This window comes from Zootoca vivipara, chromosome 5 (genome assembly GCF_963506605.1).
Source record: "Zootoca vivipara chromosome 5, rZooViv1.1, whole genome shotgun sequence".
NCBI classification, from domain to species: domain Eukaryota; kingdom Metazoa; phylum Chordata; class Lepidosauria; order Squamata; family Lacertidae; genus Zootoca; species Zootoca vivipara.
This window is the reverse complement of record NC_083280.1, coordinates 6,230,470-6,254,761: the sequence shown is the minus strand read 5'-3', so window position 1 is coordinate 6,254,761 and position 24,292 is coordinate 6,230,470. Positions and strand designations below refer to the sequence as shown.

The 24,292-nt window shown below is 46.5% G+C and overlaps 1 protein-coding gene across 4 annotated transcripts in view; it reads left to right on the top strand.

The window, feature by feature from the left end:
- Window positions 1–24,092, top strand: part of CAPN10 (calpain 10) — a 28,046-nt gene extending 3,954 nt beyond the window's left edge. For 2 of the 4 annotated variants that reach the window (XM_035133627.2, XM_035133628.2), the window contains exons 2-14: window positions 1,313–1,401; window positions 2,586–2,732; window positions 4,891–5,022; window positions 6,097–6,293; window positions 7,782–7,999; window positions 8,453–8,594; window positions 10,895–11,061; window positions 11,161–11,444; window positions 13,739–13,941; window positions 15,497–15,752; window positions 16,530–16,735; window positions 18,052–18,097; window positions 22,351–24,092. In XM_035133627.2, the coding sequence (XP_034989518.1) occupies window positions 1,399–1,401; window positions 2,586–2,732; window positions 4,891–5,022; window positions 6,097–6,293; window positions 7,782–7,999; window positions 8,453–8,594; window positions 10,895–11,061; window positions 11,161–11,444; window positions 13,739–13,941; window positions 15,497–15,752; window positions 16,530–16,735; window positions 18,052–18,097; window positions 22,351–22,380 (2,031 nt within the window). In that variant the 5' untranslated portion in view covers window positions 1,313–1,398 and the 3' untranslated portion in view covers window positions 22,381–24,092. Of the gene's footprint in view, window positions 1–1,312; window positions 1,402–2,528; window positions 2,733–4,890; window positions 5,023–6,096; window positions 6,294–7,781; window positions 8,000–8,452; window positions 8,595–10,894; window positions 11,062–11,160; window positions 11,445–13,738; window positions 13,942–15,496; window positions 15,753–16,529; window positions 16,736–18,051; window positions 18,098–22,350 lie in introns of all 4 variants that reach the window. The other 2 variants (XM_035133629.2, XM_035133630.2) reach the window with 1 other exon arrangement.
- The last annotated feature ends 200 nt before the right edge of the window (window positions 24,093–24,292 follow it).

The following is a 24,292-nucleotide window of genomic DNA, read 5'->3' as shown; positions in this document are numbered from 1 at the left end:
GGGAAGTCCTGCGCTTTAAATGTGTGGTGTGGGTGCAAAGAGACCTGAATGGGTTTTTCTGTGGGGGTCATTGTGAGCATTTCATCGTTGCCTGGCATTGTGTTTGTAACAAGTGTGAGCAGGGTTGTCTTGGCGATGAAGGGAGCGGCCTCTTCAAACTGCCTCCACACAAGAAGGGCAGCACGCTGCTTTTGTTTGTTTATTTATTGTACAACATTTATATACCGCTTTACCCAACAGAAAACCCCTAAGCGATTTGCAAAGAGCAATCCAAAATATTCATTTAAAAATATTATTATTATTGTTATTATTGTTATTATTATTATTATTATTATTATTATTATTATCTGATGCGGGGGTGGCCCCGGTTACTCTAGGCGGCTTTCGACAATTAATAAAACCACAGTAAAACGTCAAACATTAAAAACTTCCCTACACAGGCCTGCCTTCAGATGTCTTCTGAAAGTCAGTTGTTTAATAATAATAAATGGCTGTCTAAATATAAAATTATAAAATATAAATAAACCCTGCCCTTTAAAAATAATCATAGATAAATGAAAAGGCGGCATTCCTTTCTGAACATCCGATACATTTGTGCTGAGCCATGCCACTTTAAACAGCAGGAACAGAATTCTGGGAGCTGTAGTTTGTCTATTCCCCCTCACGGAGCTACAGTTTTCAGTACTGTAAATGGGAAAATATTCATTTATTTTGCCATATCTCCCTATCCTGTTCTGGCAATGCTGGCATCACCTTCACTGCCTCAGCCAGGGCCAACCTCATAAGAACAGAGAATTATATTTATATCGTGGGCAGAAATTTGGAGTTTCCGGTTACAGAGTTTTGATTCTGTTTGCTTTCCCTGAAAGGCCCCAAACACCCCATTGTTTCTCACTCGGCTCCTCACTGTATAGAGCTGTGGTTCCCAACGTGGGGCACATGCCCCACAGGGGAGCAATTTGATTTTTAAGGGAGGCAATTCAAGAATGAGTTTAGACCAAGTTAATGGCCTTTTAGGCTTCCTCTACATGAATCATAGCTGCCAAGTTATCCCTTTTTTAAGGGATTTTCCCTTATGCTGAATAGGCTTCCTCGCGAGAAAAGGGAAAACTTGGCAGCTATGACATGAATAGGAGTTCACTTTTTGAATAATAAGAATTATATGTCACAAGGGGGGGGAGGGTTCAGGATTTTAGAGATGCTCAGGTGGGACATGGCAAAAAAAAAGGTTGGGAATCACTAGTATCGAGTCTGGTTTTCCCCATGCAAACTGATTCCTTTCTCTGTACCTCCCCCCCCCCAATTTGTATAGACCCAGCTTGTGGGTTCCTTAGGACGTATCCAGGGTTTCTGAATGAAGACTATTGCAGGTAAAAGGGACGGAAACAGAGAGCAGGCATGGTAAGTGACTTAACGTTCATTTCACACCAGGGGGAGCAGGAGTCTGATTTTTCTTGACTACATATAGGGTAAGGAGAGTATTAGCTTCTGCTATTTCAGAGCATCTCTGGACTTGGCTGATAGACAGCGCAAAGTCATCCCCAAATGACATTGCAATTCTCTTCTCTAACATCCCTCCTCTAATGGACTCCCAAAAGTTTCACGGTCCCTGCCAGATGCTTCTGGGAAGCCCACAAGTAAGGCGTGAGGGCAAGAGCCCTCCCTTGCTATCTGCCTCTTGAGTCTGTTGTGCAAAGGTATACTGCCTTTGAAGCTGGAGGCTCCTTTTGGCTGTCATGCCTAATCAGCCCAGGGATCTGATCAGTCCTGTTTCAAACTAGTGGCCATCCCCAGTGAGTTCTGTAAGTTAACTATGCTTTGCATGAAGAAGTATTTCCTTTTATCTGACTCAAAACCTCCTGCCAGTCCATTCTGTGATCCCGAGCTCTTGTACAGTCATACCTTGGGTTGATTACGCTGCGGGGTGCGTACTTTCGGGTTGCGTACTCGGCAGACCCGGAAATGTTTACTTTCAGGTTCTGCTGCGCGCGCATGCGCAGAAGCACTCTATCTGCGCTTCGCGCATGTGCTAAAGCGCCGCTTGGGTTGAGTACTTTTTGGGGTGCGAACGGCACCCCGGAACGGATTGGGTACTCAACCCCAGGTTGATGCCTCGCTTAATGAATGCCCTGCTTAACGAAATTTCCGCTTAACGAAAGGATTTTTCGAGCAGAGGTTGCCTCGCTAGACGAATTCGTTTTATGAAAAATTTGTCTAGCGAATCGCGGTTTCCCATAGGAATGCATTGAAATTCAATTAATGCGTTCCTATGGGCAAAAAAAAAAATCAAAAAAAATTCAATGCATTCCTATGGGATTCACTAGACGAATTTTTCGTTATAAGAAAAGACCCGTGGAACGAATTAAATTCGTCTAGCGAGGCACCACTGTATTAGAAAGGAGCCTCTTTCTGGGGGCCTGTTTTTTCATGTCTTTTTGCTTTCTCTCCTCTCCCATCACCCTTTCTTTTCTGACAGTGTGTATCTTTATAACTGTGGCTAATTTTCCTCCTTTCTAATACGGTTGCAGGTTTAAATTGGAGTCCTGAAGTCTCTGACGTTGATGCAAATATTTGCTGTTTCCTAGAAGATGCTGGGAGACCGGGAGCTGTCGGATCTCAAGGGAGATCTTTACAAGGACCTCGCATTTCCAGCTAACGACGACTCTCTCTTTTTTAACTACTCGACTCCGTTGGCTCATTTCAGGGGGGAGATTTGTTGGCTGAGACCTCAGGTTTGTTTTGGCCTTTCCACACACCCTATTTATTGTGCTTTTGTGATGATTTGCACACAGCGCAGTTAAACGCAATCCCTACTTCAATACTGTTTGCATCTGCCAAGGTTTTGGAGTAGTCAAACTGCTTCATTTCCAACCAGTGCAAGTGCTGTAACTTCCCACTGAAATCCAGTAACTTTTCATACCACAAATGTCCTGGTTTATCCTTTGACCCACATCTCTAAGCACTTGATTATTTAGTGTGGCAACGCCTGCACATTGGAACTCCCTGCCTCTTGAGATCAAGCAGGCTCTAGTCCTTCACTGTACTCTTTTTGGTGCCTGCCAATAACATTAGACAAGCCTACCCATCTACTTAGGGATGCGGGTGGTGCTGTGGTCTAAACCACAGAACCTAGGGCTTGCCGATCAGAGGGTCGGCGGTTCGAATCCCCGCGACGGGGTGAGCTCCCGTTGCTCGGTCCCTGCTCCTGCGAACCTAGCAGTTCAACAGCACGTCAAAGTGCAAGTAGATAAATAGGTACCACTCTGGTGGGAAGGTAAACAGCGTTTCCGTGCGTTGCTCTGGTTTGCCAGAAGTGGCTTAGTCATGCTGGCCACATGACCTGGAAGCTGTATGCCGGCCCCCTCGGCCAATAAAGCGAGATGAGCGCCGCAACCCCAGAGTTGTCTGCAACTGGACCTAGCGGTCAGGGGTCCCTTTACCTTTACTTTACCCATCTGCTTAGGAAATTGAGGCAATTTTAATTTTAAAATGACTAAATAAAATACATGCAAAACCTACCAGCTTACAGGGACGCTTTGACTGATGTGGGTTTTTTAAAAAAGCAAAATCCTAGTCACTAGCAAGTAGCCAAACAAAACCACAAATTTAAGGTTGTTTTTTTTAAAAAAAAACATCCCAGGGTGAGAACAAGAGGGCAGCACTTAAGAGCAGCCGCAGTGGATTATTGACTTCATAAAATAATAAAATCTTAGAGCTGGAAGGGACCCAAGGGTCATTTAGCCCAACCCTCTGCAGTGAACTTGGTTTCCCAGCAGGCCTGACCCACATCAACCCCATCTATACATTTTAGTACTCCATGTGGTCAGGCAGAGTTGGGAACAAGAATTGCAAGTCGCCTGCCTGTTTGTCCTCGCCATATGTGGAGGGTCAGCTTCTGAAACGGAGCTTTTTCAATTGGGGGGGAGGATACTTCCCAGGTGATTTAGAAATCATGTGAGGAGCCTCCATGGGTACAGCTGGTGTTTTCCTCCAATTGGGTTTTTTTTTGGGGGGGGGTTGTTGTTGTTAACACACTCATCCCCACCCTCCTTCATGCCATTCTAATTGTGCAAATAGAATCCCAGATCAACCTCATTCCTGCTCCCGTGAAAAGTTTTATTTTTAACGGGGCACCCCTGTCTTTATGCATACATACCTTACTATAAAAATTTTTTCATGCACATTTGAAAAACAGTGGGGAAGCTGTACTAGGAAATGAAGGTTTGTGTTGGATGGGGCAAGGGGAGGTTATGTTGGTGCAAAACAATCGGCCCCTGTCATAACCAGTGGAAACTTACAGTACCACTTGTTTCTCTCCCCAGAACTTGCTTCTCTATTCTTAAAACCTTAGGTTTATTTTCCACCTCTGTGCACAGCATCTGAGGGTTGATTTATGACCCATGACAGCAGCTGCCCATTTATAGATAATGAGCATCTGTATGATCACAGCACTCCAGATTTTTCCAGAGCAGTGACTTGGTACACAGTTGCCTTATGGAGGAAAACATGTTCCTTAACTACAAAAAAAACCCAGCCCAAGTTACTTACATGTTTTGACTAATTCTGCAACTTTTCAAAATGGGTAGCAAGTGAATCGGGCGGGGAGCGCTGGCTTAGTCACAAATGATGAAGTACAGAACATGCAATAGAATTAGAATGGGCCCTGGGGGTCATCTAGTCCAACCCCCCTGCAGTTGCAGGAATCTCCACTACAGCATTCATGACAGATGGCCATCCAACTTCTGCTTAAAAACCTCCAAGGAATAGAACCAACCTGTTCTGTAAAACCACTCAAAGCGGAATCCTAGAGCCTTGCTGTTTAATCCTGAAATACAGTTGGCTCTATAAAAAGTTAGCGGTAAACTTGCGCTGTTTCTTTTCCCCCACCAGGAGATTTGTTCTACACCTCGATTATTTTCCGACAATCAATATGAGTGGCAAGTCAAGCAAGGGATGCTGGGAGACTGCTGGTTCCTGTGTGCCTGCGCTGCTTTGCAGAAGAGTAAATACCTGTTGGCCAAGGTACAGGAAAGTGCTGTTCTTTTGGTTGGGAGAGGATCCATGTTCTTACGGTCTGGTTCTCTGCAGATGTTTTGAACTACAACTCCCACCAGCCCCAGCCAACATGATGAATGGTCAGGAATGGTGGGAGTTTCAGTCCAAAACACTTGGAGGACAACAGGTTGGGGGGGGTTTGACTTACTATCTGTTTTGGCACCAGGGAGCCTAGCTTGGCACAGTGCCTCCGAAACGTAAGGTGCATTTTACTGCATTATTATTACCTGATTGATTCAAAACAGGTCCTTGCTGGCCTTTAAATCACTCCAAATCACACCGCCGGTTCCCAATCAGATTAAACTTCACATATTAAGCAGAAGTTTCTATTTAGGAAATGAGAGGAAGAATGGATACGGATGTCTGGCCAAGGTGTGTTTGGAAGAGTAGAAGAGAGGCCATAAGTTACCAAAGGACTGCCCTGCTCATTGTGCAATTTCCCCAGGTGTTGGTACTGACCTTTAAAGCCCTAAATGGCCTCGGTCCAGGATACCTGAAGGAGCGTCTCCACCTCCATCATTTTGCCCGGACACTGAGGTCCAGCACCGAGGGCCTTCTGGCGGTTCCCTCGTTGCGAGAAGCCAAGTTGCAGGGAACCAGGCAGAGGGCCTTCTCGGTAGTGGTGCCCGCCCTGTGGAACGCCCTCCCATCAGATGTCAAAGAGAAAAACAACTACCAGACTTTTAGAAGACATCTGAAGGCAGCCCTGTTTAGGGAGGCTTTTAATGTTTAATAGATTACTGTGTTTTATTTTTCTGTTGGAAGCCGCCCAGAGTGGCTGGGGAAACCCAGCCAGATGGGCAGGGTATAAATAATATATTATTATTATTATTATTATTATTATTATTATTTATATATCATATGCTTTTAAGCTTTTTATCTGTAGCCATAAGGACTAGAATCTTGCTACATTTAAAGAAGGCAGGAAGGAAAGGAGTCTTCGGGCGCCTGCACCCTCAAGCGGCGAGCCCCCAGACGCGGAATTCAAAAGCCTTTGCCTGCTCCTGTTGCTTCTGACTTGCTCCTGTTTTGTTCTCGCAGGTGATACCTCTGGGTCAGCCCAGCTGGAGAGATGAGAAATACAGAGGCTGTTTCACTTGCCGGGTCTGGCAATTTGGGCACTGGGTGGAGGTCACCATAGATGACCGCCTGCCTTGCCTGGGGGGCAAACTCTGCTTCTCGCAGTGCCAGACAGAAGATGTGTTTTGGCTCCCTCTGCTGGAAAAGGCCTACGCCAAGTACGTGTGGAGGGACTTGCCCTGGAGGGGATTGCAAACCGTGTGCCCGGCTGCACAGACGCACACAGCAATTTTCAAACAAGTCTTGGTTGCACTGAGTGTTCCTTTTGTGTGTGATCTTCCACACATGGAAGTGGTTGGAAGAACCCTGAAGGGGCGTAAACATTTGAAAGCTTGCCTGTCTTCATTACTTTGACACTGGGAATTAATACGAAATGAGAGCATTTCCTTGATAATTCCCTAAGGGCAAACGGCTCATCTTTTAGGACTGACAATCAGTCCATTGTGTTGCCTTGTTCCTCTTTGGGCAGAGCCAAGTAACAGGCCAAACATTTGTCCTCTGGGGGCTCAAGACGCCTCCTTAACTTCTGGGGGAGAAACAGGCCCAGAAATCCCAGGAACGTGATTATAGGACAACACTTCCTATTGTGACTTACCTGCTACTCTTGATGGGATTCTCCCAGTGGATAAAATCAAGAAAAGTTATGCATTGCACTGTTTTAAAACAAGCCATTGTTGAATTATGGGTTGTGGAATTGGCTTGTTAAAATGACCAAGGTTTGTGATGAAACACCACTCCTGGTCCACGCTAAGATTAGGAGGAACTGAAAGGAACTACTGGTCCAGCCACTCTCGCAGCAGCATGGGAGTAACTTGGGTGGGGAGTGTTTGAGCCCAAGGCCTGGCTCAGCCTCATTCCCATTCATATATGCAGTACTAAACCATGGTTTAATATAGGGGTCAGCAAACTTTTTCAGCAGGGGGCCAGTCCACTGTCCCTCAGACCTTGTGGGGTGCCAGACTATATTGGGGGGGGATGAACGAATTCCTATGCCCACAAATAACCCAGAAATGCAATTTAAATAAAAGCACACATTCTACTCATGTAAAAACACGCTGATTCCCGGACCATCCGCGGGCCGGATTGAGAAGGTGATTGGGCTGGATCCGGCCCCCAGGCTTTAGTTTGCCTACCCATGGTTTAGTGTTACATGCAAACGTGGCCGTTGTGTCCTTTGCAGTCCTTGTTTTCTTTTCCAGAATTGCCCTTAGCTGTGCTTTCTGGATAGTGAGGACTGTGAATTTGTGGGAAAGTTAGTTACCTATTCAAATATTTCTTAACAAAAATCTTTTCAGCGGGATTCTGGATGCTTTCCAAATCCGGTGCACTTATTTTTCTTCCTTACAAAAATATGTGTGGATGACATAGCGTTTTCCATTCGTGTGAATAATTTTGGCTGCTGGTGCCCAATGTATTAGAGTTGCTGATAATCAGCCTGGTCTTGCAAAACACACCCGAAAACTTCTAGCCATCAAAAATATTTAGTAGGCTTGACTCGCCTCAGTAACTCTGATACATTCGCCGCTAACTGATGCATTAGCGGATATCCCAAGGATTGGCAGGGACTTTACATGTTTTCACCAACTTAAGCTTTCTTTTGAAGTACCGCTATGATGTCCTGAAGTTTTTGCGTTTTCTCTCTCTAGGGTGCATGGATCTTACGAACAGCTCTGGGCAGGCCAGGTTGCTGACGCTCTTGTGGATCTGACAGGAGGCCTAGCTGAGAGGTGGTCCCTAAAAGACCCAGGCCGGAGCACAGAAAGGGAGAGGGCAGGCAAAGTTTTGGAGAAGGCGGTGTTTAGGAGACTGATGAACTTGAAAGAGAAATGTGTAATGAGCTGCTCTGTCTTCAGCTCACGCCAAGGTAAACATGGAGCTCTTTAAAGCCTGTTCAGTCTCAGAATTTAGCTGGGCAAGAATCCTGTGGATGGCCAGGCTGCTTTCTGAAATGCGTCTGTTGTAAACGGCCTTCGTTTTCAAGGTTTTGGCAATCAGACCCTTGTATTTCATTGCTGAGGTGCAGTTAGCATTTGAAACCATAATCTAGAACACAGTACAATAACCAAAAGCCGTAAGACCATCAGTGATACAGTTATCCCAGTATAGTTACTCTGGCTGCACTGAAGTTTTCTACAAATAAATAGACCTTGAATTGATGGCTGGAGAAAGATAATAGGAAGGGGCTTCCATAAATTGGGAACGGCCATTGCAAAGAGATGACGTGTGCATGTGTGTAGGGCATTTCCTCCCCTCTCCCCAGGGGTGAAAGGAACGCTGCACTTTTTTAAACCACCGCTTGCCTTCTCCGCATGCCCAGGTACCAGCGAACTGGGGGAGTTCCACGCCTTCATCGTCGTTGACATGCAGGACCTCTCCAAAGTGTCCCGGAAGGAGATCATCCTGCTGCGGATCCGTAACCCCTGGGGGAGACGTTGCTGGAAAGGGCCCTGGAGGGAGGGGTGAGTGGGCGGACCGCGTTTCACATGCCAGTTTCTTAAGGATGCCTCTGTGCCATGCTTTTGTCCCTGCGTGGGCCTGCATCGGATACCATTTGCAAACGCCATAAATGCTTCTTCAGGTCTGTTCCTCAAACCAGGAAGCGAGTTGCTTATATTGGTTCGGGAGGATTCTGCATATCTTGATAGTGGTGGCAGAAGTCTTAACTGTCCCATTTGCAGCCCGGTTCCCTTCTTTGACGACGGGTTGAGGCTGGTAGGGCAGGGAGCCCAACCCTAGGTGGCGCCAGAGCCCAATGACAGGCAGAGCCAGCTCATTCTAGTTCCGTCTCCATCCCCATCCCTGCTGAGCCCTACAAGGGCAACAGGGAGGCTAAGGAGGAGGAAGCTGACAGCCGGGGCCACCTTCTGGACTGCTTGGAAGTAAGGAGGCAGGCGGGTGGGGGCTGGCCGAGGTTGGTGGGGCAGTGCACCCCAATGGGACGAGGGTTATATTTTTGCTAACATGCTCGCCAAGGAGAAGACAATGAATGTGGACTTACCTTTGCTGATTGTTACCGGCCTGTGTGCCAACAGCCATTCTCATCTTTCTGCTTCTGCTGGTGCAGAGTTAATAACTTGCTCATAAATACAAAGAAAACAAAGGAGCTTGTGGTGGACTTTAGGAGACAGAAGAACGAAGTCCAGCCACTTTTGATTGATGGGATTTGTGTGGAGAGGGTAACAACGTTTAGATTTCTAGGCATTGAGTTACAGGAGGATCTGTCCTGGAGTGTTAATACAAGGGGGCTTGTGAAGGAGGCGCAGCAGAGACTGTATTTTTTGAGAATTTTAAGGAAAAACCATCTTCCACAAAAGCTGCTGCTTGCCTTCTATCACTGTGCCATACAGAGGGTGCTCACGTACGGTTCATGTGTGTGGTACGGAAGCTGTACTTCTCAGGACAGAGCAGGGCTGTGTAGAATTATTAAAACAGCAGAAAGCATTATTGGCTGCTCACTCACCACCTTAGAACAAATCTACACCACCAGGTGCCATAGAAAAGCACTAGACATATCAAGAGATCCAACGCACCCTGGTCACCATTTCTTTCAGCTCCTGCCATCGGGACGGAGATATAGAACAATGCAGGCAAGAACGAGCCGTCTCAGGAACAGTTTCTTCTCTAGAGCGATTTTGGCCTTAAATGGAAAGCCTGGACTTTGAAGTCATCTTATTTTACTTGTTATTTGTATTATATTTACTGTTTGTAATTTTGGATTATCGGAATGCTTTATCTGAGTGGATGTAGCAACCAAGTAATTTCGTTGTTCCCGCAAGGGGACAATGACAATAAAGATATCTTATCTTATCTTCTGCGCCAATGAAGCATAGCAACTTTTGGCTCTTTCTGTTGGGCCAAACCAGACGTAGAGTGGGAGATGCCCAAATAGGCTGTCTCTCCGTAAGGTGTCCAGGTAGGAAAGAGGACCTAGCCCCTTCCTCCACCCTAAGGACTTGTGGACAAGGCGAACTTTCAGATGGTATACCTTGTCTTCTATACACCTCTTAAAACCACAAGAGCCATAGTTCTCCTTTTCACCTGGGAGCTCAACTTGCCAGCCCAGTTGGCATTCAGCATCCTCGGGCACGAGCCAACACTGTGCTAAGAATGCTTGCCCTGGCTTCTCTGTGTAGGGTGTTTTGGAGGAGCCATTTTAATTTCCCTTCCCCAATGCCCTGGATGTAGCATTGGTCCTGGGGTATTGTGGGAAGTTAAAATGGCAGCTTCCATATTAATTTCCCACTGTGCCTCAGAGTGACATTGCAGGGCTAATGGGGGGGGATTCTATTTTGTGTAGGGACTTAACCTTTTGTATTTCGTTAAAGTACCGTGTCCAGTGTTTCCCAGGTTTGGGTCTCCAGCTGTTTTGGGACTACAATTCCCATCATCCCTGACCACTGGTCTTGCTAGCTGGGGCTGATAGGAGCTGTAGTCCAAAAACAGCTGGAGACCCAAGTTCGGGAAACACTGAACGACATTGTGAAGAATGATAATAGTAATAATAATAAATGTATCTATTATTACATTTATATCCCACCTTTCCTCCAAAGGAGCTCAAGGTGGCATGCATATCTCTCCCCCTCTCCATTTTATCTTCACAACAACCCTGTCAGGTAGGTAAGGCTGAGATTGAGTGACTTGCCCAAAGTCACCCAGTGAGCTGAGAAGGGATTTGAACCCAGGTCTCCCAGGTCCTTGTCCGGCACTCTAACCCCCACACTGACATTCATTTTTGTCCTTGTTGCCGCTTGTTCTTCAGTGGTCCAGGGTGGAGTCAACTGGACCCCGTGGTTGCTGCAGAGCTGTTGTCCCAGATCCAAGAAGGAGAATTTTGGGTCGAAGAGGAGGAGTTCTTTGCGGAATTTGATGAGATCATAACCGGTTACCCAATTACTGAAGAAGGACAGCTTCAGAGCCTTTACACCGGTAGGACACAAGGAAAGAGATGCGGTCTCCCCCTAACCCCAAATGCTGCTGTGGCTCAGTGATGGGATGTGTGCCTATTTTTTCCATCTCTCCCCACAGACAGAGTGCTGAGCCACACTCAGAAGCTGTATGGGTCCTGGGTGAGGGGCCAGTCTGCAGGTGGTTGCCGCAACAACAGCACCTTCCCCACGAACCCCAAGTTCTGGCTGAGGGTCTTTGAGCAGAGCGAGGTGTGCATTGCCCTCCTGCAGAAACACCGCAAGCACAGCACCGACTGGGCGGGCAGGATCCGCAACTGGCCCCGCTTAGTGGAAGCGGATCCTGCTTTAAACGATGGCATCCGAGGCAAAAATTACCACGCGGTGGGACTCCACATATGGAAGGTAATGAGCAGCTTGGGTGGGGATCTGGGCCGCCTTGTTTTACAGAATGTTTCTTAAATTTTTATTTATCTATTTAGTTTTACAATTTAAAGTTTTACAGTCAATTATCCAACAACCAACAGAAAAACAAGATTCCAAAGAATCTCCTCCCTTTTGAACTTCCCTCCTCCCTTTTGTGGGTCCTTTTACTAAACATTTCCTCCTGCATCTTTTATAATGATCCAGAGCTTTTACATCTCCATTATATCCAAAATTCAACATTAAAGTACAAGTGTTATTCTAAGCCTACTAATGCAGGCGTCAGCAAACTTTTTCAGCAGGGGGCCGGTCCACTGTCCCTCAGACCTTGTGGGGGGCCAGATTATATTTTGGAAAAAAATATGAACGAATTCCTATGCCCCACTAATAACCCAGAGACGCATTTTAAATAAAAGGACACATTCTACTCATGTAAAAACATGTTGATTCCCGGACCACCCACAGGCCAGTTTTAGAAGGCGATTGGGTCGCATCTGGCCCCTGGGCCTTAGTTTGGGAACCCCTGTACTAATGATTTTAGCTGTTTACAATGGTTTTTAAGATAAATTATAATTTCACCCCATTCCTTATTAAAATTTTGGTCTTCCTGATTTCTGATCCTTCTGGTCATTTTTGCCATTTCGGTATAATCCCATCCACTTGATCGGCCATTCTTCTCTGGTAGAGGCTTTGTCTTCTTTCCATCTCTGGGCCAGTAACATCTGCGCAGCTGTGATCACATACATAAATAGTCTTTTTCTGCTCCATTGGGATTTCAGCACCTAGAATTACTAACAGAAAGTCTTCGGGGTTGTTTTTTTTAAAGAAAAGGTTGTTTAAATTCTTTTTCAATTCGTTATATATCATTTCCCAAAATTCTTTTACTACCTTACATGTCCACCACATATGATAAAAGGTGCCTTGTTTTACATAATGTTTCTAGCTCTGTGGAAAAGTGAGTGGATAGGAAATGAGTTTAAATGAACTTGCTTTCACGTTTGAGATCGAGACAGGCAATTCTTAAGGGGCGAAGCGCCTTGAGGTCTACGGATAAATAAATAAAATACAGTGGTGCCTCGCTAGACGAATTTAATTCGTTCCACGGGTCTTTTCTTATAACGAAAAATTCGTCTAGCGAATCCCATAGGAATGCATTGAATTTTTTGGGAATTTTTTTTTGCCCATAAGAACGCATTAATTGAATTTCAATGCATTCCTATGGGAAAACCGCGATTTGCTAGACGAATTTTTCGTAAAACGAATTCGTCTAGCGAGGCAACCTCCACTAGAAAAAACCTTTCGTTAAGCGGAAATTTCGTTAAGCAGGGCATTCGTTAAGCGAGGCACCACTGTATACGGTAACTAAATTGGTGCCTTGAAGGCTCAAACCAGCACTTTAAGTGGGCCCTTGGAACAGACTGCGAACTGGCCAAGCTTAATTATTTATATTTACTTATGGCATTTTGATGCCACCTTTTTCTCCAAGGAGCTCAAGGAGGTGCCACATGATTGCCCGCCTCCTCATTTAACCCCACAACAACCCTGTGAGGTAGGATAGGCTGAGAGGCAGTGACTGGCCCATGGTCACCCAACAAGCTCCATGGCCAAGCAGGAGTTTGAAACAGGGTGTTTCCCAGGTCCTAGTCTCTAATCATTATGCTACACTGGTAAAATCCTGTCAAAACTTGCCAGGATAAGCAGACTTGCCGCTGTGTCTGCTGAATCGTCTTCAGAGGCAGCTCCACGTGTAATTTATCTCGGTGTTATTATATTGTAGTCATTGTGGGAGGGGGGGGCGGTTATTGGTTTCGTTTTGTTCTTGTTTGTTTGGAAACCAAAGCACGACTTCTGATTGGCTGCAGGAAGCTCCTGCAGCCAATCGGAAGCTACATTGGACGTTCGGCTTCCCAAAAAATGTTCGGAAGCTGGAACACTCACTTCCGGTTTTCGATCGTTCGGGAGCCGAAACGTTTGGCAACTAAGCCGTTCGAGATCCAAGGTACGACTGTAGTTTTATCTTGTGAACTGCCCAGAAATGTATAGGTGGTGGGCAGTATACAAATTTAATAAATAATAATACTATTGCGCACAAAACAGGTTCTAAGGTCAGGTTATGGGGGCTTTCTTTGTATACATTGGGGTGGGTTCCTGGGGCAAAGCACGAGCAGCTCTCTCCCAGGGACATGAATGCTTTGTGTTTGCGATGACCTGCCTTGACCACTTGTAAGACTTAGTAAGACCGGTGTAGCACTGCCCTCTCCTTTTCCACCCTCCAGGTCGAAAAGAAACAGTTCAGCCTCCCAAAGACGCTCTCTGCTCCTCCAGTTTCCAGCACCGTTTGCCACTCCTACAACCGAGAGGTGCACCTGCATTGTGACCTGCCTCCTGGCTATTACCTGGTCATCCCCAGCACCTTCCTGAACGATGCTGAGGGCAACTTCCTGCTTCGGGTCTTCTCCAGTGGAAGAATCTCCCTCAGGTGCATCCAAAAGAAAGGAAATGCAATGTGCGGAGGGAGGGTGGTACATGAGCCAGACCCATGAGTCAGACCCTAGCTCAGTTTTTCCAACTCTGACTGGCAGCATCTCTCCGCAGTTTCACACACAAGTTCTGTCCTGGAGATGCTGAGGGTTGGAAAGCAGGTGCTGTACCACCGAGCTTGGCAGTTTGTGTGAAACTTAGCTGCTTTTTAAGATTTCCCACCCTGTGGTTTAAATAATGGTGGGCACTGTTACTGCAAGTGCTATTATCATAGAATCGTAGAGTTGGAAGGGACCCCAGGGGACATCTAGTCCAACCCCCAGCAATGCAGGTATCTCAACTAGTTTGTACATGACAGGCGGCCATCCAGCCTCTGCTTAAAATCCTCCTGGGAGGGAGAGTCCATGACCTTCTGAGGGAGACTGTTCCACTGTCAAGCAGCTCTTAGTATCAGAACGTTCTTCCTGATGTTTAGTCAGAATCTCCTTTCCTGTAACTTGAATCCATTGGTTTGAGTCCTACCCTCCGGGATGGGAGAAAACAAGTTTGCTCCATCTTCTGTGTGACGGATATTTGAAGAGGGCGATCATATCTCCTCTCAGTCTCCTCTTTCCCAGGTTAAACATGCCCAACTTCCCCAACAAGAGGACAAAATTTCTGCCGGTAGGAGCTGTTCGACAGTGGAACCTCAGCAGTTTGTGGTCTCTCCTTCACTGGAGGTTTTCAAACTAGAGGTTAGATTCTAGTTCAGGGATTCTTCAGCTGTGATTCCTGCATTGCGGGAGGTTGAACTCAAGGCCCGTGGGGTTCCTTCCAACTCTACAGTTCTATGAAAAGCCACAAAGAGGTTCCAAGAGAGCCAGGAGGTGGTCCATGCTCCGCTGCAGGTCATCAAGCAGTGTGGTTCCCCCTCCAAAATCCCCCTCCAAAAGCCAGGTTGGAGTGGGCAGGAGCAGGGTATAAATTTATTTTAGAGAAGCATAACATGCCCAGATGAATCTCAATTTAAGGGATCGCATATGGGTTAGGTGACCCAGGTTCTTCTTCTTTGGCGATCCCTCGTAGCCGAGTAAGATGGTCTTCCATAAACAAGGTTTTATAAGTGAGTCCATAAGTGACTGTGGAGGCCAATTATGGATCCACACATCCTTCCACAGTGGGGACATAGGTTTCTGGGCGGGAGTTGATCATGGTGAGGGTTTGCCAAGCATGCCTCCTCTTAGCACATTTCTCCCTTGCGTCCTGAGTTTGAGTGTCTTCAAAGCCCATGACACCTTTGGGAAAGGCTGTTCTCCAACTGGAGCACTTGCAGGCCAGTGTTTCCCAGTTGTTGGTGTTATACTACATTTTTTAAGATTTGCCTTGAGACGGTCTTGAAACCTCTTTTGATGACCACCAGCATTACACTTCCCATTTTCTGACCAGTGGGGCTTGACCTTTTAACGCAGAACCACCATGATGGGTTCCGTGGTCCATGTCTAGAAGTGCCCTTTGTTAACCCCACTTCTCTCTCCCATCTCTTATCTTTGCCCCTCCTTGCCTTGCCTTTGTAGTGAGATAAAACTCCCGTCGCCCGACAACGCCATCCGCGAAGAGCTCCCGGGGGGCGAGTGGGACACAGCCCGGCTGGAGGGCTGCTGGAGGAAAGGCCAGAACGCCGGCGGCAGCCGCAACTTCCCATCCTTCCACACCAACCCCTGCTTCCCTTTCTCCATCCCCGCAGGCGTGGGGCAGAGCAGCATCAAGATTGCCCTCCGCCAGCACTGCCCAGATAACAAGTGCCGCCCAATAGGGTTTCACATCTTCCAGGTAGGAAACCTCAAGGACCTACTCTCCCCATATGAACATACCGGGCCCTTCTTTGTGTGCCTCCTTCACCTGAGGTCCAGATGGTGGCAACACAAGAACGGGCCTTTTCTGCCGTGGCTAGCCGTGATTAAGAACCCACACCATGGTCAGAGCTTCCATAAGTACAACTGATAAACCGTGGTTTGGAACTGCTTCTCTCTCTGCTTCTGTGTCTCTGTCTTTGTCTTTGTCTCTCTCTCCTATCTTCTTGGGACTGTCCCTCATCAGTTCAATTCCTTCCTGAGGCAGGCCTTTGAATTTGGGCATAAAAGCAAACTGTGGTTAGTGCAAGCTGTGACTTGCAAACCCCTTCAAACCCTGGTTTCAGATGCTGGTTTCTTGGCCTGAAACAAACCATGGTTTGTGGACAGGCTTCGGTTTTGTGTTACAATTGAACCCAGCCGTTGACTTAAGGGAGTAGATACCTGAGGGTCACAGGGATAATATTTATTTATACATACATACATACATACATACATACATACATACATACATACATACCCTGCCCATCAACAAAATATTAAAATACAGAAATCCATCAAACATTAAAAGCTTCCCTAAACAGAGCTGCCTTGAGATGCCTTCTAAAGGTCTGGTAATTGTTGTTCTCTTTGACCTCTGGTGGGAGGGCATTCCACAGTGTGGGTGCCACTACCGAGAAGGCCCTCTGCCTGGTTCCCTGTAACTTGGCTTCTCGTAGCGAGGGAAGCCTTCTTAACAGCCTGCAATCCTTTTTAGGTCCCCAGTGACAACAACAATGTGAAAATGCCTTCCTCTTCCTTCCTGCACATGGAGCCAGTGGTCAGCTGTGTGCCCCATTGCTACTCGCAGGAAGTAAGCCAGCTGTGCCGCCTCCCTTCAGGGAATTACGCCATTGTTCCTTCTACGTATTTGCCAGATACAGAAGGCAGCTTCACGGTGATCGTAGCTACCAAAATAGACAGGTAAAGCCATGCTTGCTTCTGTTCGACCAGTGTTCCCGAACCTGTTGCCTCCCCGATGTTTGGAACGATCAACTCCCATCAGCCGCAGCACGGTGAGAGTTGTAGTGTCAAAATATCTGGAGAGCACCAGGTTCAGAATACAGTGGTACCTTGGTTCTCAAACGGCCTAGTTGTCAAACAAATCAGCTCTCAAACGCTGCAAACCTGGAAGTAAGTGTTTCTGCGGCTTCCGAATGAGTGCAGGAAGCTCCTGCAGCCAATCAGAAGCTGCGCCTTTGTTTTCGAACGGTTTCAGGAGTTGAACAGACTCCCAGAACAGATTAAGTTGGAGAACCAAGGTACACGGATGTCTTTGCAAAACAGTACTGGGCCCCTGTCTTGCCTTGTCTCCCCACATTCTGGCTGGGGAGTCCTTTTCTTTGAGAGTCCTGTTCTAAGAACTGATCCACACTACAAGTATAAACCAATTTCACTACTACGTTTTTAAAAGTAATTTTAATAACATAACAAAATGCACAAAATATCATGTCATCAATGAACAATCCATGGTAATTAATAATAAAAACAGAATACCGTGTTTTTCCGTGTATAAGACGCCTCCATGTATAAGACACCCCCTATTTTGGGGGGCTCTAAATTAAGAAAACACCCCTCAGTACTACCCGTGTATAAGACGAGCCCCAATTTTAAACCTATTTTTTTTGGTAAAAAATACCCCTAGTTTTATACACGGAAAAATACGGTATATTTGATTTCCTTTAAGTAATGGCTTCTTTTGAAATGTGTTCTCTCATTCTTATTTATATTTATATTTAACTTTGCCACATTTTGTAGTTGGCCTCCGTTGTAATGTTTTATTTTGAAATCTGTGCACTCTGGCTTCCGTCACGGTGTTCTGCTGGCCACATGACCCGGAAAGCTGTCTGTGGGCAAACACTGGCTCCCTCGGCCTGAGAGCGAGATGTGCGCCACAACCCCATAGTCGCCTTTGACTGGACTTAACTGTCCAGAGCTCCTTTACCTTACCTATTTTGAAATCTTTAAGATAATATTTTATTGATGCCAATGGTGCCGGTGTAAGCAATGTAAAAAGAGATAAATATTTTCCATTCTCAACAGAAATTGTCGTTTGTAGCTCACGGTTTCATTAGCCCCTCTAATGGCAAAGTCAGGTGGTGAGTGTTGGCGAGGTGTGAAGCAAAAGAAGCAGCAGCAGCAAAAAATGGCGCCTTCGGGATATCTCTGAAGCTGTTGGTTAATGATGTAGGACTGGCCCTACATTGTATTTTGCAATAGTAATATCTTCTTTTACACAGGAAGAGCATTCGGAGCAAGGAGACCTTGGGGCAAAGGCTGCAAGAGGCAAGTGGCACTTGTACAAATCAGTTCATGTTAAATTGTGTTTTTTTATATATATAACTAGCTGGCCCTGCACGCGTTGCTGTGTGTTAGCCTGTGAAATGGAGGGTAATAGCCCCCCTTCAGATACCCCTGAGCCTCAGAGTCCCCCTGAGTCGAGGCGAGATACTGTGGAGAGGGCAGGTTTCATCCCTGTGTCCCCCCCCCCCCCGTTTTGACCCATTACGTATCCCTGCCCTCTATTCCCCCCTCCCCACCTCCACTTGGCCTAGTCTGGAAAGCGGCCTAGTCTGCAAAGCCGAGGTGAGATATTGTGGAGAGGGCAGGTTTCATCCCTGTGTCCCCCCCCCCATTCTGACCCATTACGTATCCCTGCCCTCTATTCGCCCCCACCTCCACTTGCCTAGTCTGGAAAGCGGCCTAGTCTGTCTGATAATGGCCGCCTTGGTGGTTTCAGTTGCTTGGTTGATGATGTCATTTGGTTTGTGGGTGTGGCTTAGATTTCACAGGAAGGGAGGGGGTGGAGGAGGGTACTACGCCACTTGAGGGCGCTGTTGGACTTGGTGGAAAACCAGGTCTACACCTGCCCAGGTGTGTGATTTGAGGGATTTTTGCCCCCAACAACGCTCGGGGAGTGGCCTGGATCGTTGTGTCAAAATTTCAGGACGATCGGTCAAGCGGTTACGGAGAAAAGTGTAGAACGCAGTTTCACGATTTTTACATTTATATATATAGAGATTTTTATTGAATTTTACATAAAGAAAAAAGAAAGTAGAAAAATACAAAAAATATGAAACAATACCATCAAGTCTTATTCTCCCATATTCTTCACATATATGATAATTGCATTTTTAAAGCACTGAAATTCTCAGCTTGGCACAGGAGGCAGTCGCTTAGAGCAGCATCAGACCGTCCTGGTGCCTTCCAGGTGTTTTTGACTACAACTCCCATCAGCCCCAGACAGGTTGGCTGAGGCTGACTTAGGGCACGCCCTGATTCCAAGAGCGGACATGTGACTTGTAGGCTTGTCTGGGCTCTCCTCCTCGAGGCTCCTCCCATCAGTTTCAGTCTCTTGCCTCTCTCCTCTCTTCCTGCCTCGTGCGGAGGGAAGGGCCATAGCTCAGTGTAGAGCATCTGCTGCGCATGTGCAGAGCGTCCCAGGTCCCATCCCCAGTGGCATTGCCGGGTAGGACTGGGCTGGAGAGCAGAGCTGCTGCCAGTCAGTGTAGACAATACTGAGGTATCCATGGACCAAGGGTCTGACTCAGTGATCCTGAATCAATCCCTTTCTTTTTTAATACACTCCACCAGCTGCTAATTAGTTTCTGGGCCCAGTTCAAAATGCTGCTTTTGACCTGCAAAGCCTTAAACGGCTCAGGACTGCAATACCTCAAGGACCACTTCTCCCCAATATAAACCTCCCTGGACCCTGAGATCATCCTCTAGGGCCTTCCTTCATGTGCCTCCCTGAATGACCCGGAGGGACCTTTCGCCTCAGCTGACTCTGGGCAATCCTATTACTGCAGATGTGGCTCCCATCTTTGCACTTCCTGGGCACTGTCCTTCTTTTGGGCTGGGATTCTAGCACACACTGGCAAATTCAGAATGGACAATTGCAGTTGATTGTGCAGTCCCTGAGTTTCCCCGAGAGAAACATTGTGCGATAAGGAAAGTGAGGGGGAAATGCAAAGGAGAGTGCAGGGCAGCTTGCTTGCTTTGATGCAACACCATTTAACCTTCCCACAAACAGTAGCCAATGTCATTCAAAAGCCAGTGTTGCCTAATCTCCCTGCAAACAAATCAGGGTGAATGCTGAACAGGCAGTCTGTCTGGAAGAGACCTTGGAGGCGGAGTCTTCTGGACCTTTCAAGTGCTCTGAAAAATGACCACTGGAGCGGCTCTGAAGATGATGCCTTCTGCCTGATTCCTTCACAGCCCTCCTTCATAAGCCTGCCCAGGGGTTGGATCAGGCCAAACTGCCACCTCTTTTCATCTTATCCTAGGATTGCATAGTTGGAAGGGCCCTGAGAATCACCTAGTCCCATACGGGGATCGAACCTGTGACCTTGGCATTATTAGCACCATGCTCTAACCAACTGAGCTATCCTCTTTTCTATTTCCCAAGGAAGTTATTTGTTGTTGTTTAGTCATTTAGTCGTGTCCAACTCTTTGTGACCCCATTGATGCCAGGCACGCCAGGCACTCCTGTCTTCCACTGTCTCCCGCAGTTTGGTCAAACTCATGTTCGTAGCTTCAAGAACACTGTCCAACCATCTCATCCTCTGTCGTCCCCTTCTCCTTGTGCCCTCCATCTTTCCCAACATCAGGGTCTTTTCCAGGGAGTCTTCCCTTCTCATGAGGTGGCCAAAGTATTGGAGCCTCAGCTTCACGATCTGTCCTTCCAGGGAGCACTCAGGGCTGATGCCCTTCAGAATGGATAGGTTTGATCTTCTTGCAGTCCATGGAACTCTCAAGAGTCTCCTCCAACACCATAATTCAAAAGCATCAATTCTTCAGCGATCAGCCTTCTTTATGGTCCAGCTCTCACTTCCATACATCACCACTGGGAAAACCATAACTTTAACTAGACGGGCCTTTGTCGGCAAGGTGATGTCTCTGCTTTTTAAGATGCTGTCTAGGTTTGTCATTGCTTTTCTCCCAAGAAGCAGGCGTCTTTTAATTTCGTGACTGCTGTCACCATCTGCAGTCATCAAGGAGCCCAGGAAAGTAAAATCTCTCACTGCCTCCATTTCTTCCCCTTCTATTTGCCAGGAGGTGATGGGACCAGTGGCCATGATCTTGGGGTTTTTTTGGATGTTGAGCTTCAGACCATATTTTACGCTCTCCTCTTTCACCCTCATTAAAAGGTTCTTTAATTCTTCCTTTTAATGAGGGGGAAGTTATAAGGGGCCTGGAAGAGCCCTTTGGGTTGGCGTTGCTAATTTGACCTAAAATCCCAGAGAAAATCTAATAGCAAAATACTCCAGGCACCCCCATATTTGTTCTGTGCCAAATGGGATCTTGCTGCAAGTAGTCTTGAGAGTCCCGGATTTACAAGCCACCCTGGTACTAAATTGCTGGTCTGTGAGCTGCTTTGGTCATGTTAAGCTGACTTTGTAAAACGACGGGATGGGGAACCTGTGGGAACCTCCAGATGTTGAGGGACTCCAGCTCCCATCAGCTCTTGCAACCAGCAGAGCCAAGAGGCCGTGGGCGGTAGGAGTTTCAATTCAGCAACATCTGGAGAACTGTCCCTCATCCCTGCTTTAAAAGCATTAACATCCCTTCCAGTTGTGCTCTTATAGCTTTTGCTGCCCACGTGTATAGATTTCTCAGAACAATAAAAAGGCTTTTAAAATCACTCCTGAAAATAGCCATTTAAATAAGTTGCCAGCAGTTGTGATTTATGAATTGGATGAGCAAGGCAGAGAGCAGCCCAGGTATAACATCCGAAGGGGGTGGGCGGCTCAGAGGCTTTTTAAAGCCTTGCTGGGCTTACAGAAACTCTGTGAGGTAGGTCGGTGTTATTATACGGCAGATGTGTCACTCAGAGCCAGACAGAGCCACATCTCCATTCCTGCTTGGACAGTTCTTACTTGGGTTGTTTTTAAATCACCATGGAGAAGCCTTAGCAGAGCCAAGAAACAGAGACCTAGAATATCCCTTTTTGAAGTTTATTATTGTAGAAGACATTTGAAGGCTACCCTGTGTTGAAAAGTGCTTTATTATGTTTTATTATCCTTTTATGGGCAGAATATAAATATTAAGCACTCTCCAACTCCTAACATTATAAATCTAGCATCAACAAACAATGTAAGTTTCTCCAAGACATACAACACAACTTGGATGATCAAGTCAGCTAAGTGGGCACATATTTTACCCCTCCCAGAGAGGTTTGGGGTGTTATTGATTGATGTAGCCCTGGTAGTGGTGAGCTCAGGTGTGTTGCTTCATAGACGAGCTAAAATCTGCTTTAAAAGGCCCTTAGCACCCGATTCAGACTCCCACCCTAGAAGCGCATCTCTCTCTAACTAGCACCCATGTGCCGAAAGCCCTCTCGGGACACATCAAGAGGACTAGGCACTCTGCTTATTTATAAGAGCGCAGCTTCTCTGAATTCCATGCCATTCGTGCCAGGCATCCTGACTGTTTCAGACTCTTTCTTGAAGGCTTGGGGGAGCATGGGAGTCCACAAAACGGCAGTTTCTGTTTTTGTTTCTAACAGCGTGCATGTTTGTTTTTCTTTCTTTCGGCAGGTCTCCTTCAAAGCTGTGATGAAAATGTAATTTGAAATTGGCACACCCAGCAAGGGAGGAAGTGTCCGGGCGCCTTGGGAAAGGCAATACTGTTTTTTGCTTTAACCTCAAACGATCCAAATGGATGTTGGGCCCAACTGGGTTTCCCCCCCGGGCAGAGTCGCATCTGGTCCTCTTAGCCACCCTCTCTTTAAAATCAAATCGGACGAAATCTCACCTCCAATGCCTCTTCTATTTGTTTGTTTCAAATTCCCCCATATGAACTGTGTCGCGATCCATGGACTTTGCTCGGTCTACTTTGTTAATTGCCCTCCCCCTGCCTCTAAATATCGGCGGAAAGGTACCGCTGTGCATGTGCCGTGTTCAAATCCGTTCTAATTCTGTGGTGGTGAGACTTTTGCCCTGTGTGTGTGTGTGTATGTGTGTGTGTGTGTTCATAGTGGAAGCTGGTTTCTCGGAGATGAAACCGTTAACCAAGTAAGCTTCGGAAACGGAGAGCAGGGAAAGGAGGCCAGGAGGAAGCAGACAGGAAATGCTACCATCCTTTCAGGAAAGAAGTTTTTAAAAAGATGGTGATTGCAGCCAGCGATGCTTTCCACATATACAAGACGCCACTTGCCCCATCCTGAAGGGAGCTGGGTGCAGCGTCTTAGGTGCTTGACAATCCTGCCCCCCCCCCACTGTATTGACTGCCCAAACAAGCTGTAAATGCAGGAGACGACTTACATTATTTTATCTGAGGCATTTCTATCTTGCTCTCCATTAAAACGCGCAAGACAAAAAATAAAACCAGATGCCTCGAGACAATAACCATGAACGGGTCCTGTGAGTGAGCAGCCTGCCTATCTCCACCTGTGAACAATTAACCGAAGGGTGGAAAAAAAAAACATTTCTAAACCTATTTGTCTTCAGCCCACAAAGGCAGGTTGGCTGTTGGGCAGACTTGCTCAAAACTGCTTGTGAAAACCATCCCCGTAGGAAACCTCTCATCATATCTCTTAGTGGCTTAGTCCTTCACGGTCAAGCCTCCCTCCAAAAAATGAGTATTGCGTGGAGGGCGATAAGAGGACAGGACTCGGGAGGTATAACAGCTCTGTCTAAACTGGATTCCTCTCCCAGCTCCATAGAATAGAGTTGCAAGGGACCCCGAGGGTCATCTAGACCAACCCCATGCTTCTGTTACTGCCTTGTTGGATTCCCATTCCTTTTTCTCGATTTCCCACTGAGCTCTTCCACCGCACTCCAACGCTCATTTTTTCAGGCCCTCCGCCTCCTGATTCCCTCCCACTTGATCAGCACCACCTTGGCCAGGATCTGGTGAGGCATGAAGGAAAAACTTCCCAGTAATCCTGGCTGGGATTTCCTGCCTTAGTTAGCTGCATAGGTGAGCCTTTTGGTGGGCCTTATCTTGCAGTAGCTGGGCTGCAGTTGCCCAGAATGTCTTATTTATTTATTTATTTAAGTTATTTAAACAGTTGTGTTTATCTGGTTGGGGAGATTCTAAGGAGCTTCTTTCAGAAGAATGCGAGCTGGAGAAGCGAGAATAATCCCCTTTGAAATAAGGAGGCATTGGTTTGAAACTGTTTGGGAGGAGGAAATCGCTTGTGAGGGATTTAAGAAGAGCTATAATTTAAGAATTATTAGTTGGGGCGGGTTATGCCTCTATAGTTCAAGCTGATCTTTTTCCAGATTTCCTTGGAAAGCATTTCTTAAGTGAGATTTTAAAATATTGTATTTTTTTTTTAATAAATGAGGTCGTCGGTGAAGTGTCTTTTGAAAATAATATATTAAAATGTTAAATGGCATTCCATTCACACGAGCTTTTTTGGCGAGTTGTGTTCTTTTATACTGTGATGCTTTTTCATGGTGATGCTTTGCCGGTTGTGTGTGTGTGTGTTGAAAACGGTAAGGAAAATGGCCTCATTTTCCTCGGCTATCAACA